The sequence below is a fragment of the Glycine soja genome, chromosome 11, assembly GCF_004193775.1.
Source record: "Glycine soja cultivar W05 chromosome 11, ASM419377v2, whole genome shotgun sequence".
Classification (NCBI taxonomy): Eukaryota; Viridiplantae; Streptophyta; class Magnoliopsida; order Fabales; family Fabaceae; genus Glycine; species Glycine soja.
In genome coordinates this window covers 5491118-5508892 of record NC_041012.1, presented here as the reverse complement: position 1 = coordinate 5508892, position 17775 = coordinate 5491118, and the positions used below count along the sequence as shown (strand labels likewise).

The window sequence follows — 17775 nt, the reverse complement described above, 5'->3', positions numbered from 1 at the left end:
GTTGGCATCAAAAATTGATTTTCTATCAAAATATTTAAATCAGAAAAGTAACATGCACGTTTTGATTTTCTACAACTTAAATCCTATAGGCTACAGGTACAATAGAACAGCGCTCTTTAGCACTAGGATGCGAGAGTTAGCTTCAATTTGTTCTATAAAAACTACAAGTGAATCCTATGCCAAACCTAATGAATCTTACATATTGCCATTTGGAAACAACCACTGCCAAATTTGTTAACTACCATTTACTGTACCATGAATTCAACATGCAGCTTCTGGCCTTTGCCAATACAGCCATAAGGGTGCATCTTTTCAATAAATATAGAGAGAGGGAGTATCAAGTGAGAGCATAAAAAGAGCTGATTTTGGTTATTCAATCTCACATTGATGTTTTGTTTAAGTAAAACCAATCTTGACCAACCAAGCAAGATTTAATGGTTAGAGTGAACTTTTCTCATTTTTCATACTCTCACTTTTGCTTTGGTGTGCATTACTTTTTCTCAAAATATCATCAAATCAAGAATGCTTGCTTTCTAGTGAAAAAAAACAAACCAATGATAATGTTAAACACAAAGCAGTTGATAAGCATCTCAGCAGGGTGCACTATTCATCATTGTCGTCAAGCATATCTTCAATCTTGTGACGTCCACGGTGATTAAAATAAATGCCAGCTTGATTGAACAAAGAGAGCAAATGCAGAAGCTCCTGGAGAGAAAGTTTTGCAGGTCTTTTATCTTCAAAGCCACCCGTTCTAACCACTCCAATAATCTTTTCCTTGAACGAGGTCAACCCTCCTTCGTCTTGAACCTCATCACCCTTGTGGAGAGAACATTCATCATTTCCATTGGAGATTTTAAACAACTCAAAAACTTTCCCCTTAAGCTTAAACAATGCCCCGAGTGTCTTGTTCCTATTACTACTAAAACAAGTCCTGGTGAAAGACCTCCATTCATGAAGATCCACATTGGGAATTTGATGCTTGGGGCGAATTATGACCACAGAAGAATCAACTTTAGGTGAAGGGAGAAAGTCCCTCTTGCTTACATCCATCACAAGCTCCACGTCAGCCACAAGCTTCACATTCGCCGACAACCGGTTAAACCCACCGGAGTCACCGGGGCAAGCCAGTAACCTCCGAGCGAACTCTTTCTGGAGCAGAAGCGTGGCACTCCGAAACGGCGTTGCTCCATACACCAGTTTAATCACAAGAGGGGAAGATATCCGGTAAGGAATGTTGGCCACAACAAGATCAAACCGCGGGAACGGGGCTCTCATTGCATCTCTTTCTATAACCTGCAAAAACAAAAACAAAACCCAAGTGTCATGTTTTCTTCCTTTTTTTTTTGGCTTAGGCATTTCATCAAACAGGTAAAGTGTGAAATGAGTGGTTAAGTGAGTTAGCACTTACCCTGAGCTTATCTTTGAGGCCACGTTGGAGGACGCGCTTCTCGAGAACCTGGACCATGCGGTGATCGATCTCGATGGCTACGACCTTGTGCGCGGCTTCGAGGAGCTTGAGGGTGAGGTTGCCGGTGCCGGGTCCGATTTCGAGGACCGTGTCGGTGGGGTTTATCGCGGATCTCCGAACGATGGTGTCCAGAATTCGAGGGTTGATGAGAATGTGTTGGCCTCTGCTCTTGTGGAAACGTAGAGCCTCTTCGCCATCCCCATCTCCATGCACTTGCCGCACCGATCGTAACCTCCGAGGAATGAATCCAACCACGCGTCTAGTGGCGCCAAGCATGCTGCCACTCTCATGCACATGTTTGATGCGCTTCGCAAACATTGATACCTAGTTTGTTCCTTTCTTCCAAAGGCCCACCAAAGCCCAAATAACAGAACCCAAAGCCCAACTAAATTTCCTTTCGTCATTGGTCTTTGGGGAGGAAGACCCTTGGATCCTCACCAATCCAGGCCCAATATATAAATTAAATTATAATATTATTTCGAGAAAAAAAATATTATACAGCGACTATCATCCCATCCCAATCCACAATTTATGATAAGTTAATTAATCTTTACAAATATATGTTAAGGTCATTGATAATTAGATGAGAATGTATATCAACATTAAACTCTATTTTATTTTACCCGCTTTGAAAAAGTAATTATTCTGAAATGTGGGAACTGATTTGATAGTCAGCTATGATTTTCCTGGTTCTATGGTCAAAGCGAATTGCATAAAAGGCTTCTCAAAATTATTTGAAAAGTAACGTGTCCGGTGGCGTCCCAATACATCATTACATAGGCATATTGTGGGACACAAATGACTTTCTGAGCTGATCATGCAAATGGATTGGAATCATCTTCTTGTCCTTGGTATCACTGCGAGCTTTCTACTTGTCTATCTATACGAATAATTGGAGCCAAACTCGGCCTAAAGTGCTGTTCTTCTAGACTGCTACCAAAATGAAGAAACATGAGCATAGCATGGAGCGAACCAATGATTGTTTCAAGCTTGGAGGAATTCGCAATTCATTACAATTTACATCTGTGTCGTGCTCTCAATCCCTTTGATGAATGAAGTACTTTTTGTTAGCATTTGCAATCGTAAATGATTGGTCCTTGCTTGGTTAGGGGTATAGTGTGAGTGAGAAAAAACAATTGTATTGTCTCATCTTTGTTCTGCTTTATGTTATCCTTTTCTATGACAGATAATATAACAAGGTCATTTTGGTGGTTGCTATTTCACTGCTCCATGGGGTGCCAAAATAATTAGATTCAAATTTTCTATATGACTTTTTGTTACGGCACATCCTTAATTCAAAATTGTCTCCTTAGATATGGATTAGCTTTGTCATTAAAAAAAAAAAAAAAGATATGGATTAGCTTTATGTTGTAATACTCCATTAGGATTAACTAATAATGTTTTAAAAATTTACTTGGACCAACCCACCGTCCTTGAATTTTAGTTATAGAAAAATTAGTGATATGTATGGCAAAAAGAAGAGGCTGGTTATGAAAGCATAATGGTCTCATTCAAACGGTCCAAAACATTGATTACACTATGCATTGCAATTTGCACCTTACCTAACTAACGCCCACATGTCACAGCCCCGTGACTCACGGGAAACAGCGAGAAGTGAATAAAATATAGTTTGAGAAGCATGTTTTCTTGGCGCCATGTATAAACTATAATTCCTTTAATGTGTTTTTTAAATTTATCTGATCTTTTATTTTTTTAGGTTTAATTCGATCTTATAATTTGTTAAAAAAAATTAATTTGGTTATTTTAGTCTAAATTGAATTAATCATATTAAAAAAATACATTTTATAATTATTTAAAATCGTCACAAGTGATTTTAACTGTTATAAAAACATTTTTCTAACCCAGACAATCTAACTTAGACCACATGATTAAATTAAATAAACTTAAAAAATTAAAAAACTAAATAAACTTAAAAAAGTAAAAGAAAAAAACTAATTTAACCAAATATAAATACACCACTGTACCGCCAAAACAAGGAAAGTGAACAAAGTCGAAAAAATCAATTCACTTCTAGAAGATCAAAATTATTGAAAGCCAGCGCATATTAGTATGATGGACCAAAAAGGATTATTTAAAAAAATCAGTTTTTATATTTTTATTGCTTTGTTTTATACAATCTGATTAAAAGATTGAGGAAAAAAAATATTTTCATGATTTATTTAAGAAAAAATAAATAAAAGAAAATGAAAGTGTGTGGATCACTTTAGAAAACCTTCACAAAAGTAGGCATGACAATTCGAGAGGTTCGGTCTCTTTGTCCCCAACTCTTTATGTCATCTCCACCCCACTTTCAATCCCCGTTGAAATCCAAAAATTATACTCATTCCTTGTTTGGGATCAAACTATACTAATTCCTGTTTTTACTTGTAGATCGGGTTTTCTCGTTTTGTCTGTGACCCTATCTTGGTTTTTTTTTTAATTCATAAAGAATGGAAAAGATAGGACAATTTTTTTTAATTGGACTAAATCTATTATAGCATGTTAAATTAAAATTTCAAATAAAAATTATTTAATCTTATTTATTTTTGGATAGCTTAAAGACATAATAATCATGACATCTTGTTTATCAAGCTTAAATAAAAATTATTTGTTCTTATTTTTTTTTAGCTCAACATAAATTTAGGTAAAAATTATACACAATTATAAGGAAAATAATAATTTCAAGCATAAAACAAGCATTAATCCATTAAAATTGTAAGGTTATAATAATAATTTAAAATATTTATTATATCAAAATAATAGTGAGGTGGGGACTAGCATACCCGACCAATCTTTGGACGTGACTTTCTCAATCAAAAAAAAATTAAACTCAAACTCAACTTCAATCAACAAAATTTTTCTATCAAAATCGACACAAAGGCAAATTAATCCCCCATGGAGGGATACATTTATCATGCCTACAAGAGACATGAAAGTTGGGGATAGAGAATAGGTTATTTTTTTGTTTTAAAATTTACACAACAGTTTTATAACATTAAAAAAGCATTTTATATTAAGAAAAATGATAAAATAAAAAGTTTAATACCTTTATATTAAATTAAATTTTCAAAATAATATAACCTTTATTTATATATTTTCTGCCATTTTTTCTACCTATTTAAATAAGTAGAAAATATTTAATTTCAGTACGTTTATTTAGCTAAATAACACATTTATTTCTATCCATTTTTTCTACGTTTTTCTTCCAAATTTCACTCTTGAACGGTTGAACCAAAACAAATGTATTTAGATGGGACTGGCCTTTGGATCATAGCTGACTGAAAAAAGTGTACTCCACTATTTAGAGTAAATCTTAGGGTCGAGGGAATCTCCATAGAAGCGCGTGCACAATGCTAACGAATCCTATTCTCCTTTTTTCTCAAAGCATATTCATGGGTCATTCTAGTTCTAGGCTCTAGCAGTAAGTGGTTGATATAATTTTCTTAAGGGTCATTCCAGCCATGTGCTAATGAATAATAAGTCATGTATTCAGAACTGTTACCTAATTAAACCTGCTTGGTGCCTTTGTTTTTAATTATTTATTCCCCCAGACCACCCTAATTAAGATAGTATAAGGTAAACTGTAGAATACAATTGTCCACTATAAAAACATAAAAATTGTCTCAACAAATAAAATCTTTAAACTAAGAATCTTAAACTAGTAAAATTGATAAAAATAAGAATTTTACGTCAAATATTATCATAGTAGGGATAGGACATTAGTGAGGGAATCTTTTCATGTTTTAAATTGTAATTGGCAAGCAAAAGAACATAAGAAGGGGGTACTGCCTGTGTTTAATGGTACTGTGGGTACCCAAATTTGTCATACGATTGAAATTGTGGCCACTCCCTAGTGACCAAATCTATCTTTTTTTTTCTTTTATACGATGACAAAATGACTGGTATATTTGGTGGTGAGAACTTTGCTCACTCTCAAAATATGATGATATTCGGCTTACTAATAATAAGTTACAGTCTTTGTAAAAAAAATGCCAAGGCCAGGTAAATTAAATAACTGAATGTCATAATAGTAAATTTCAAAGAACGATATATAGATTTGTCTTCGAAAATCCGGCCAAGCAACAAATGCAATAATGAAATGATAAGTATATGTACAATTTAGGATGCAGTAAAGGTTGAATCTATATATAGTATAATTTATAACACTCACGAAGTTTTTTTTACAAGATAATGAAATCATTCATTTTTTAAAATAACTTACATTCGTAAACGTTAATGAGGAGCTACTTTAAGTTACAGTTTAAAATAATGTAAGTTATTTCATAATTTTGGTTTAATAATTTCTTTTAAACAAAAAAGTTTCATTTCATATAGTCTCACATAAATTAATTCGTATGAGAGAGGGAGAGAGAAACTAGGATATGCAATTTTTTAAAGTTAATTTAGTTATTTTGTAAACTACATTTCCCTTTGTTATACATATATAAACAAGTTTCTTGAATTTTTTAAGAATTCTTTTTTCAAGTGTGTTTTAACCCAACTTCTATTTTAAGAGATTTTTTGTTTTTTTTTTAAAAAAAGTTGAGTCAAACACTACCATAATTCCAGTGAGCAGACCATATGATTATTATCTTATTAAAACTTCAGCCTTTAGTCTTGTTATTAAAAGCATGGCTATCTTAATTTCCCTGCAAATAGTCTTTCATGATCAAAGTATTAAAATATGCATATACGAAATTTGAAATTCTTCGTGAAAGATAAGAGACAAATGAAGTAGGGGCATTGAGAGCATTAAAATGTCCATACTTTATTCTCTTGTAGAGCATCTTAATATCACTCATTGAATATTTCATCGGAGCAAAGTGGGTTGAGCGAAATTTATGGAGGAATAACACAAAAGCGCAATTTACTTTGTAGTATCAACAAAAGGATATGCTTTTTTATTCATTGCCATCAAAAGTGTACACATAATCGTACATAAATAAAAACTATCTATGTATTTCTGATTAACATTAATTTAACACAAGTTAACTATGATATTGTATTAGTAATGAGACTTCAAAGTCCAAGGGTGGACCACAATAAGATCTACAAAAGCCCCACTGCCTTTGGGTTCCAAAATTCCAATCTCCATCCGTTGTTTTCGCCGTTAAACGTTGATGAAAGCTGAAACACCAAAACAAATAAAAACTACTCTAAAAACATCAAATTTAATTAATAAGAATTCAGAACAAGGGTTTCCTCTACCCTTTATGTTCAAATGAGTCTGAGTCAAATACTCATTTGTTCTTTTCTTGCAGGAAATCTCTCCAAGTTTGGGCTCACATTCGTGATTTGGCTCCTTTTCGCAGGAGTTTCACTTCTTTACAGCGCATTACTGACTCTTTAAGTAGGGGTAGATCCACATCAGGTGTTCAATGTCTGGTTATAGCAATTACAATCTACTGCATTTGGCTGTCTAGAAAAAAGCTGATTTTTGAAAATTATCAATTTTCTGTCGTAGAGGTTATTAGCAAGATTAAGTTTTTTATGTATAGACAAGCGCACCTGTTACATTTGTTTTAGCATCTTGATATATGTCTTATTGTATTAGGGAGACTTTTGATTTTCTTTAACTGCGGAGTATGCCCTGTTTATTATTGTATCATTTTGGGTTTAATATAATTTACATTTTTTTCCAATGAATTCATAACATCGTAAACGACACTATGAAACGGAATTACTGGGTGGATTCAGAACCAAACATGGGCATGTGGTGCTTCAATTTCTAGGACAAATATCATGACTTACCAACCATATAAACCACATTTACCCATGCTTAACCGTATGACTTCGGGTTGGTCGCGACTTAAAACTAATTTAAGTAGCACTTGCATGGTAGAATGATTTTTCTGGCTTTATAAATTATAATGGGTTAATATAAAGTGAGTATTTTAGGGGAGCATCTACACACACAAGTGAACAAAATATACTTTTGCTTTCTCTATCTTTTGGTGTCTTTTTACTGTTTTTGAAAAAGAAAAACTGAATATTCGGTTAATGAATAACGAACTTTAATTCTTTATCTCGGATCAAGATATTCACCCAAGCCTGCTCAGTACACATAATAAAATAACAAAGCTCTGCTATAAAAAAATAAAATAAAAATAACAAGGTTCCCCACCCGGAGATGAGAAGGGATGTGAGTGAGAGGAATAGAATGGCTCAACAGCATGCCTATTTGGCTATATCTCCATCATGATTCAGGAGGCCATTATTTAAATATGTTTCTAAATTTTATAAAATATGTTATTTTAATTGTAGTTTCTCATTTTTTTCTTAGTTTTAAATATGTTATTTTAGTATACAATAAACAACTTCTATTTGGATTGGATGATTAACCGAGAAGAAAAAGATGAAAGGTCATCAGTTTAAGTTTGAGTTCTATTTTCGTTGTTAACAAAAATTAACAATATTATCAATTAATATTTAGCGATAAAAATACCCATATGTAAATTAATAAATACAATTAATTAATGGTTTCGTGTATCTTTTTGTTTATTTTATTAACAGGAATTTTTTTTTTTGTTTCTTTTAATGTTTACAATAATATTCCTTACAGAGGGATACAATATCATATTTTTCAAACAATTAAAGAATGTTAATATAGGAATAGATTTTTTTTTTGTGATTTCACTAAATCACAAAGAATATGAATGCTATTTACTTTTTTAATTAAGAGAGATCCATATGGTGTTTTGACTCACCTTGCAACTCAACACCAATGTATTGCTTAAATATGTGCATTGACTAAACGATAAACAGAAATTAAGCACAAAATTTTATAGTTAAATTTTGAGTTCATCCTTCTTTATTCAATTAGAATTATCGCTTTGTCAAAATTATTATCCAATGAATTTTTATGCCTTGTTTTTTTATTTAACTTCTTTTGCTTTATTTTCCTTTCTGGCCCTAGGACCCTCTTTTTACATATAAAAAGGACTAGTTTTTTTTTTTTTTTTCCAGCAGTACTTGCCTGTTTTTTTGTTACAGTTGGTTATGGTGAACTTGATGGACGAAATTATTTAATTTATATATATGCTTGAAACTTGCTTACATTTACATAAGACACAAATAAGTAGTGACCCAACTAAAATAAATGGCAGCTTGTCCTCATGTCGGGTCCTTCATCTAATTTTTCCTTATGCTTCGGTCATTAGCGGAAAGTTGAGACAAAAAATAAAGGTGATAGGAGTTTGGTACTACTTAAAGACTAAAGAAATTGACCAAAAAAAGCGAGGTTTGATATTTTTTTTTTCTTCTCTGGCATCCAAGGTTGTGTGTGTTATGGTTCTAGTAATTAATTATTTTGTATATCACTTTGTTTTCTCCATTTTTTTATAAAGAAAATGCTCAACATTGTGAAATTGTGACAATGGTAAATGGCTGTTGTGAAGGCAATACGATAAGGGGTTGGCTCACCGTTGGTTCACATGACATGTCCAACAAACACCACAAAGAAGGCAAAGAAGGAAAAGGGTTTTCCTTTCTGTTTTGGGTTCACATGAAATCACCACTCATGTGTGTGTGTCATGATTGTTCATTAATATCGCATTCGAATACTCGCTCATCAAACCCAACCCCTAAATTGCTAAACCGTTGTTGTATTCTATTAGTAGTAATCTACATAACAGACTATTCCTTGTGTTGTGGCACGTTCTTAATACAAAGTGCTTACTAACGAGCAACGTTTTTTATGCGCCTATTGAATTTCATTCTTTGCACCTTATCAACTGAGAATAGCATTACTACAATCAGTCAACTAAAAATTTGTTCGAGAATAATGCTTATTCTTACCCTTTTTTAGTGAGTGGTAACTAACTAAATTTGATTTATTTTAAATAAAGTGTAGGTTCAAATTCAATTCGAGTCTCATTACTGAAAGATTAAGCCGATTTATTGCACTCAAAATGATTATCCTACTTAAAACAAAGAGTTGAAAATAAAAACCCCAAGAGTTCAGAAAAAAATAAAATCTTTGGTATTGACCGTTCATCTATAATTATATGACTCAACTTAATAATTCTCAGATTTTATAATAAAAAAGTGGTCCCTTGATACTGTTTATAGTGTGAATAATAAAGATCGTCAACATTTACTTATGTGAATAATATTAAACATTTTATGAAAACATGAAAGAAAAAACAAAATATGCAGTAAATAAAAGAATGTCCAACAAAAGAATATAGGGTTGTTCTATTGCAGCAGTATTTATTTAGATCACATTCTTTCTGTTATGGTTGTTTGGCAGAGAGATTAGACTTACGGAGAGGTACTACATCATTACCATAATTTACACATTACTTTACAGCGTTGGTAGCCACGCTGAGAGCGGTGCCATGGACACCTGTGGCTACGAATGAGTGTGCCAAAAAAAAGCTGTTTTCCATTACGTCTTATATAAAATGGTCTACTCAACACTCAGCAGAGTCTCAGACTTTAGTGTCCCCAACACCGAGTTAAATTGACCTACTTGGCACCTTCACCACCCTTTTCTCTTTCTCTTTGCATACCATTACCAACACTCAAAGCAGCAACAACACCCTTTTTTCTTTCCTCTCTCTCTCTCTCTCTCTCCATTCTCCATTTTCTTCGAGAGTGGTAGGGAAAACATGGAAACCACCTTGGTTTCCAAAATGCAATTTGCAGCATTCTTTTGTTTGGCGTTGTGGTTGGGTTTTCAGCTTGAGCAGGTTCACTGTAGCGTTACCTACGACAGAAAAGCCATCCTCATCAATGGCCAAAGGAGAATCCTTTTTTCTGGCTCTATACATTACCCCAGAAGCACCCCAGATGTATTCTTCTTCTTCTTCTTCTTCTTCTTCCATTTCCCATATTTTATTTTCTCGTATGCCCAAAGAAACTTTACCTTATTCACTGTTCTTTTTTCTTTCTCTGTGTAGATGTGGGAAGATCTCATTTACAAGGCCAAAGAGGGAGGTCTAGACGTCATTGAAACCTACATCTTTTGGAATGTTCACGAGCCTTCTCGTGGCAATGTACCTCTCTTAGCCACTTATTTCTGTTTTTTTTTTTTTAAGAAAAAAATTGTTGAATTTGAGGTTCATTCTCTATGTGTTCTCTCTGCGTGCAATTTGGTTCAGTATAACTTTGAAGGAAGGTATGATCTGGTGAGGTTCGTTAAGACAATACAGAAAGCGGGACTATATGCTCATCTTCGCATAGGACCTTATGTCTGTGCAGAATGGAATTTCGGGTACCTTCAAATTTTTTCAGTCTCTTATGTTGTTTCTAACACTCGAGGTTTTGGCCATGTGGGGGCGGTGTTCGATTGTTTAATGATTTTCTCTTGTAATGTGCAGAGGATTTCCTGTTTGGCTCAAGTATGTTCCCGGCATCAGCTTTAGAACAGACAATGAACCTTTCAAGGTCTCTCTCCCCTCAAAATCAGTTTTCATTACTACATTATTAAATAACTAACTAAAAGGAAATTTTGGAAATTTCTTTCTGTCTCTTTCAATTGAAATGGTTTTATTGATGACCCTTTAACGGTGTCGCAGAAAGCAATGCAAGGGTTCACCGAGAAGATTGTGGGAATGATGAAGAGTGAACGTCTCTATGAATCTCAGGGTGGCCCTATCATACTCTCTCAGGTGTTGTATAGTTTCCATTGCTAACTTGCTTTTTGTGTATTTATAATCTACCAGTTTTCTCAAAAAATATATAAATTAGGAAAGGCACTAGATAAACCAGTAGTGGCTGTAGACATTTCAGTTTAGATCTGGCTAAGTGGCTATAATAATAGGGAGACATGCACATTATGCTGTTTCAGATTGAGAATGAGTATGGGGCACAGAGTAAATTACTTGGACCCGCGGGCCAAAATTATGTGAACTGGGCTGCAAAAATGGCTGTGGAAACTGGAACTGGGGTCCCCTGGGTGATGTGCAAGGAAGATGATGCGCCAGATCCTGTGGTGAGACCATTCTCATTCTTTTTTACTCTTGAAAGTTATGTAGTGCAATATTAAATGCTGTCCTCAGATGCCCCATCGACATTTTTTTTCTAGCTTAAATAAAATGGAGCAACCAACCAATTGTAGCCCCAATTTTTCTTTTCAAGAATCTTGAATGTTCAGGAATTTGGTTGATATATTAATCTGTTTCTGTTTCTTGTTTAATGACAGATAAACACGTGCAATGGCTTTTATTGTGATTATTTTACTCCTAATAAACCCTATAAGCCTTCAATTTGGACAGAGGCTTGGAGTGGCTGGTAATCATTTTTATTGTTACTCTCAAATTTTGGAATTAAAGAAATGAGCTTGCATAATTTTATTTTATTTTTCCATCAAATATGAAGGTTTTCTGAATTTGGAGGTCCAAATCATGAAAGACCTGTTCAGGATTTGGCATTTGGAGTTGCCCGATTCATACAAAAAGGAGGATCCTTTGTAAACTATTACATGGTTGGTTTTTTTATACTGACTTAACACTTAAAAATTTGATAATGATGATGACGACAGCGACAATGACATTTACACTTATAACTTTCCTTTGCACCTGTAGTATCATGGAGGAACCAATTTTGGCCGTACAGCTGGAGGCCCTTTCATCACTACAAGTTATGACTATGATGCTCCACTGGATGAATATGGTGAGAACCTAAATTTTTGTAGATTATGCTACTGCTGGCTATTTGTGTTCTTTTTCTTATTTGCTTCTGGTGCATATATATCAACTATTTTAAGTCAAGATTCAAGACATTCACCACACTTCACTAGTCTAAAGTAACACTCTAAATGCTTTCACCTAAGATTTAATTCTCAGCAGTATGCCCAGACTATATTACTGATAACTTGACTGACTACATTTGTTGACAAAAATGACAGGTTTGATTAGGCAACCAAAGTATGGTCATCTAAAGGAGCTTCATAAGGCCATCAAGATGTGTGAACGGGCTTTAGTTTCAGCTGACCCAGCTGTTACTTCAATGGGGAACTTCCAACAGGTTTAACCTACTCTTTCTTTTTTAATTTTGCTGTGCCACAAGTTTCTTTGCTGACCCTAGTGCACCTTTTATCAGGCTCATGTATACACTACAAAATCTGGAGACTGTGCTGCTTTCCTCTCAAACTTTGATACAAAATCTTCTGTTAGAGTGATGTTCAACAATATGCACTATAACTTACCTCCTTGGTCCATCAGCATCCTCCCTGATTGCAGAAATGTTGTTTTTAATACAGCAAAAGTATGTAACAGAAGCCTGATATTTGAAATCATCATATTCCTTTGGTACTATGGGATCACCATTATGCTTCCTAGGATACAATTTATTCACATTCAATATCTCCATCAATGAGATTCAACAATTTAAAATTGTTTAAAACCACTAAATTCATCTTCTCTTCTATTAGGTTGGAGTGCAAACATCTCAGATGCAAATGTTACCAACAAATACTCATATGTTCTCCTGGGAGAGTTTTGATGAAGATATTTCTTCTCTTGATGACGGCTCTGCAATTACAATCACTACTTCTGGTCTCCTGGAACAGATAAATGTTACACGGGATACGAGTGATTATCTTTGGTATATAACTAGGTAAGCTTGATTTTTTCTAGATTTGATTAGGTTTGCTCCTTAGGTAAGTGACTTTGTCAATTTAATTTTGAAATTCCTTATGCCTTTAGTTCCTAGTTTGTTGAAGAAATGTACAAGTCGTTTAATTCTATCACATTGACAACAATCTTCTTTGTTCATTTTTCAAACACACAGAAGATCACTTGCATCAACCATGAAAATAAACAGTTAATTTTATAGGTGCTGAATATGGAATTAACATAGCCACGATGTCCACATCTTAAATCTGTCTTCCTGAATAGCATGTCTCTGACATTTAATGAAATCTCTCATAGGTTGCTGCTGTTAAATGATAATTGTCTAGAAACCATTTTGATCATACTGATTTATTTCATGTCAACTTGTCTGTAGTGTTGATATAGGTTCATCCGAATCCTTTCTCCGAGGAGGCAAACTACCCACTCTCATTGTTCAATCCACAGGCCATGCTGTGCATGTTTTTATCAATGGTCAACTTTCTGGTGTGTAGTCTGTTTCCTTCTTTTCCAGATCCCCTTTCCATGTTATTAGACAAAGAATCATGATAATTATGATTGAAAACAGGTTCTGCCTATGGAACGAGGGAGGATAGGAGATTCAGATATACTGGCACAGTAAACCTCCGTGCTGGAACAAACAGAATAGCTCTGCTCAGTGTTGCTGTTGGACTTCCAGTAAGTTTTGTTTCCCACCTTTACTTTCTGAAACCCTACTACATACAATACAACAGCTGATGCAATTCATTGTCAAGAACCAAATTTTCAGAAAAACCGTTTGAAGTTTATTTTATATGGTTTCTCATTAAGTTTTCTTATGAAAGGTTTCTACCCTTTTTTAACTGAACGAATTGTCATCACGTACAATCATCCTCCTTATCGTTGTCTCAGCTGCGCTTCCAAAGGCTTTATTCTTTGTCTATTAATGACTAACATCATTCTTTTGTGATGCATTGTCATAGAATGTGGGAGGACATTTCGAGACTTGGAACACAGGAATCCTTGGTCCAGTTGTACTCCGTGGACTTAACCAAGGAAAGTTGGACTTATCTTGGCAGAAATGGACTTATCAGGTTGCTTAGTCTTTCTTTTAGCTACTTAAGTTGTCTTGGTTACAAAGAAAACTATATATTAAGCCATGCCAATTCTTAAAACAGGTTGGGCTGAAAGGTGAGGCCATGAATCTTGCATCTCCAAATGGTATCTCTTCTGTAGAGTGGATGCAGTCTGCATTAGTTTCAGAGAAAAATCAACCACTGACTTGGCACAAGGTAAAAATAAACAGAAACGTGCTTAAGGTTCATTGCAACCAAGTATTGGCCATAAAAAATGATAAATTTATTGGTGTATTTGCAGACTTATTTTGATGCTCCAGATGGAGACGAGCCGTTAGCATTGGACATGGAGGGTATGGGTAAAGGTCAAATATGGATTAATGGGCTGAGCATTGGAAGATACTGGACTGCTCCGGCTGCTGGTATTTGCAATGGTTGCAGCTATGCTGGCACATTCAGACCTCCAAAGTGCCAGGTTGGTTGTGGCCAACCAACCCAGCGATGGTAAGTTTTACTTTTGGTTGATATTATATATAGGTGATGATGCATGGCTCACTCAGAAGTCCCCTTATATATGGTACTAAAATATTTCAGGTACCATGTACCTCGATCTTGGTTGAAGCCAAATCATAATCTGTTGGTTGTTTTTGAGGAACTTGGGGGAGATCCTTCAAAAATTTCACTTGTAAAGAGATCGGTAAGCAGTATCTGTGCTGATGTGTCTGAGTACCACCCAAATATTAGGAATTGGCACATTGATAGCTACGGAAAATCGGAAGAGTTCCATCCTCCAAAAGTTCACTTGCATTGTAGTCCTAGCCAGGCCATCTCTTCCATTAAATTTGCAAGCTTTGGAACTCCTTTGGGAACATGTGGGAATTATGAGAAGGGAGTTTGTCATTCTCCCACTTCCTATGCCACCCTAGAGAAGGTAATCTTCAACTTTATAACAAGCTTTATCTTTGGATGATAATATAACTTATGCTCTTTGTCATTTCTTTTTTCACAGAAATGTATAGGAAAGCCAAGATGCACGGTTACTGTATCAAACAGTAACTTTGGGCAAGACCCTTGTCCTAATGTGTTGAAGCGGTTATCAGTTGAAGCTGTTTGCTCTCCAACCAATCGGAGGGGCTGAATGATTAAGGAAGGAAGCCACCCTTTTACGTGTAGTATGAAGTGACTTAACAAGAAAAACGAAAGGACCATAATAGTATAGGTAAAGTTAAGTGTCATGGTTGTTTTTAGGGAGAAAGTAATAATGTTTATGATATGTTGGTGCCGAAGGCACGAGGTTTTTAGTTTCATTTAGTGATGTTGTGTTGACGGGAATGTATAAAAATTAGTGATTGTCGGATAGGTGAATCTTAATCAGGGAGTCCAAAATTGGGATCCTTGGTGGAGTAGTTCCCGGCCTTTTACGTTTTAACTATAGGCACGGGGAAGAGAGGGAATTTGGTTTGTGTGATGTTTTTTCGTTTTACTTTGTGGGGTTAAATTAAACTCCAAATCAGGTTCAAGTTGGGAGCGGATCCTACTGTAACCACTCTACGTTTATTTAAAGCCCATTGTTCAATTCTGTGCACATTGCCTCGGTTCTTTCTTTTCGTATTTTTTTTTAGTTGCAGTAGCTACCAATGACCAGGCAGAATTAAAATTTAAAAGTGCAACTAAATTTACTTGGTCAATAATGACATTCCTCTAGGAAATGGTTTAAGACTTTAATTGAAACTATTTATTTGGAGATTTATGTTATCTGAGAAGCTAGTACTGCTACCGTCTACAGTACTTTCAGTCGTTTATATATATATATATATATCGAGATAAATGAAAATAGTTAACTTTATTAATTTTAATTAATGTCACGATTTTAATTTTGCTTAAAAAGTATTCATAAAATTAAATAGTTTAACTGTATTTGATATTTCAAGTGATAATTAGTGTGACATGTTAATTAAACCGTGTATCCACATAAGTGGGTTTCTCATCAAGAGACTTCTTAAGGATATAAACAAATAACAATTAATATATTTAAAAATGAGTCAGTATTTCTTATATTTAGGACTAAGTAAATGTGTCTATTTATTTTTTATACAAACTTTATTATATAAAAAAACAGTAGTATTATATAATAAAAATAATTTTGAAAGTAATTACTGTAGTTTTTAGCCATCCATTAATTTATTTATATTAAAGAAGTGAAAGATAAGTAATCAACACCCTGCATCCCATAATTCATTCTTTCCTTCAACTTCAAGTTCTCTCTCAAAACATATCATAAGAAGAAACAAATACCAGTAAAATATAATTCTCATGTTTTTTTGGCCATGTATTTTATCTCTATAAATATTAAAAAGTTCAAAATTTGTTATGCAAAATTTTTGGTATATTTTTCGTACTCGTAAAATTAAAATGTGTTATTTTTTAGATCATAGCCGGGCTTGGACAGATTTAAACTTACGTGACATTTTTTAAAATTTAAATTATAGACTAAAATATATTTTTCATTCCTAAAAATATCAAAATGTTCAAAATTCGTCATTGAAAAATTTTGAATCTTTTCTTCGTCCTTGAAAAATTTTGAATCTGTTATTTTTTTACTTGGATCCACATGTCACTCTTTTATTGGTTTCATTAATAACTATGAGACTGAGTGATTTTTAGGAATTAAAAACCACCATGCAATATAGAAAAAATCACATAAATTTGTAAATCTCTCTTTCCTATCCTTTTCCTTCCCTTATTTTCTTCATCTTCTTCCAATTTAAATTAACAATTTTTTCTTTTTTATTTTTTAAATGTTTTATTCAACTGCAATGATCAACACCACCTTATCGACATTGTCATCTTCTTCTTTGAATTCTCCTTCATTTTGAAAACCTAACATCTTCACTCTCAAACTCAATATTAAAAATACAAATTCCAATATTCTATCAGAATCAAACGTAACCGACAAACTCAATAACCTGACTTCCGAATTCACCTATTTATCGGATTAGCTTGGTGGACGGAGAATTCAAAGAAGAAGATGACAACGTCAATAAGGTAGTGTTGGTCATTGCAGTTGAACAGAACATTTAAAAAATAAAAAAAGGAAAAGTTGTTAATTTAAATTCGAAGAAGATGAAGAAAGTTAGGGAAGAAGGATGTTAGGAAAATGGGATTTACAAATTCATGGGGTTTCTTTTTCTGTATTTTGTGATGATTTTTAACCCCTATAAATCACTTACTCTGAATACTCAAAGTTTCATATCTGAAGCAAGTTTTCAAGAAACTGCTAGAGTTTTATCAAAAGTCGCTCTTTGGGGGCGCATAGATTGATTGAAAGGTTTGAAAGAGAACGTTGTTTTAGGGGGGATGATACCTGTTGGTACCGGATTCAAAAGAATAATGACTCAAACCTATGCCGGAACAAAAAAGTAATAGAATATTTCGATATTTATAGAGACAAAAAACATATTTTATCTTATAATTTAAGCTTTAAAAAATGTCACGTAGGTTCGGATTCATCAAGTCTGACTCTGAACAAAAAATAACACATTTTAATCTTAAGAGGACAAAAAAACATATCAAAAATTTTGCAGAAATAACTTACAATCTTTTTGATATTTATAGGATAAAAAACATATTTTATATTTTTATAATACTAAAAGGTAAAACAGGAAGATCTATGTAA

The 17775-nt window shown here is 33.9% G+C and overlaps 2 protein-coding genes across 2 annotated transcripts; one reads left to right on the top strand and one right to left on the bottom strand.

Moving 5' to 3' along the window:
• Positions 1–342: 342 nt before the first annotated feature.
• On the bottom strand, positions 343–1808 carry LOC114374265 (ribosomal RNA small subunit methyltransferase, mitochondrial-like). The gene is made up of 2 exons (XM_028331889.1): positions 1409–1808; positions 343–1293 (listed from the first exon to the last, which is right to left on the bottom strand). The coding sequence occupies exons 1-2, from the start codon at positions 1784–1786 to the stop codon at positions 604–606; spliced, it is 1068 nt and encodes a 355-aa protein (XP_028187690.1). The 5' UTR covers positions 1787–1808; the 3' UTR covers positions 343–603.
• A 7992-nt stretch (positions 1809–9800) lies between these two features.
• Positions 9801–15684, top strand: LOC114377359 (beta-galactosidase 3-like). Its single transcript, XM_028335836.1, has 19 exons — positions 9801–10263; positions 10372–10467; positions 10573–10685; positions 10792–10858; positions 10990–11082; positions 11262–11405; positions 11616–11704; positions 11792–11897; positions 11998–12085; positions 12321–12439; positions 12515–12679; positions 12846–13030; positions 13421–13530; positions 13613–13722; positions 14007–14117; positions 14202–14315; positions 14401–14603; positions 14694–15030; positions 15109–15684. The coding sequence occupies exons 1-19, from the start codon at positions 10081–10083 to the stop codon at positions 15235–15237; spliced, it is 2562 nt and encodes an 853-aa protein (XP_028191637.1). The 5' UTR covers positions 9801–10080; the 3' UTR covers positions 15238–15684.
• Positions 15685–17775: the final 2091 nt, after the last annotated feature.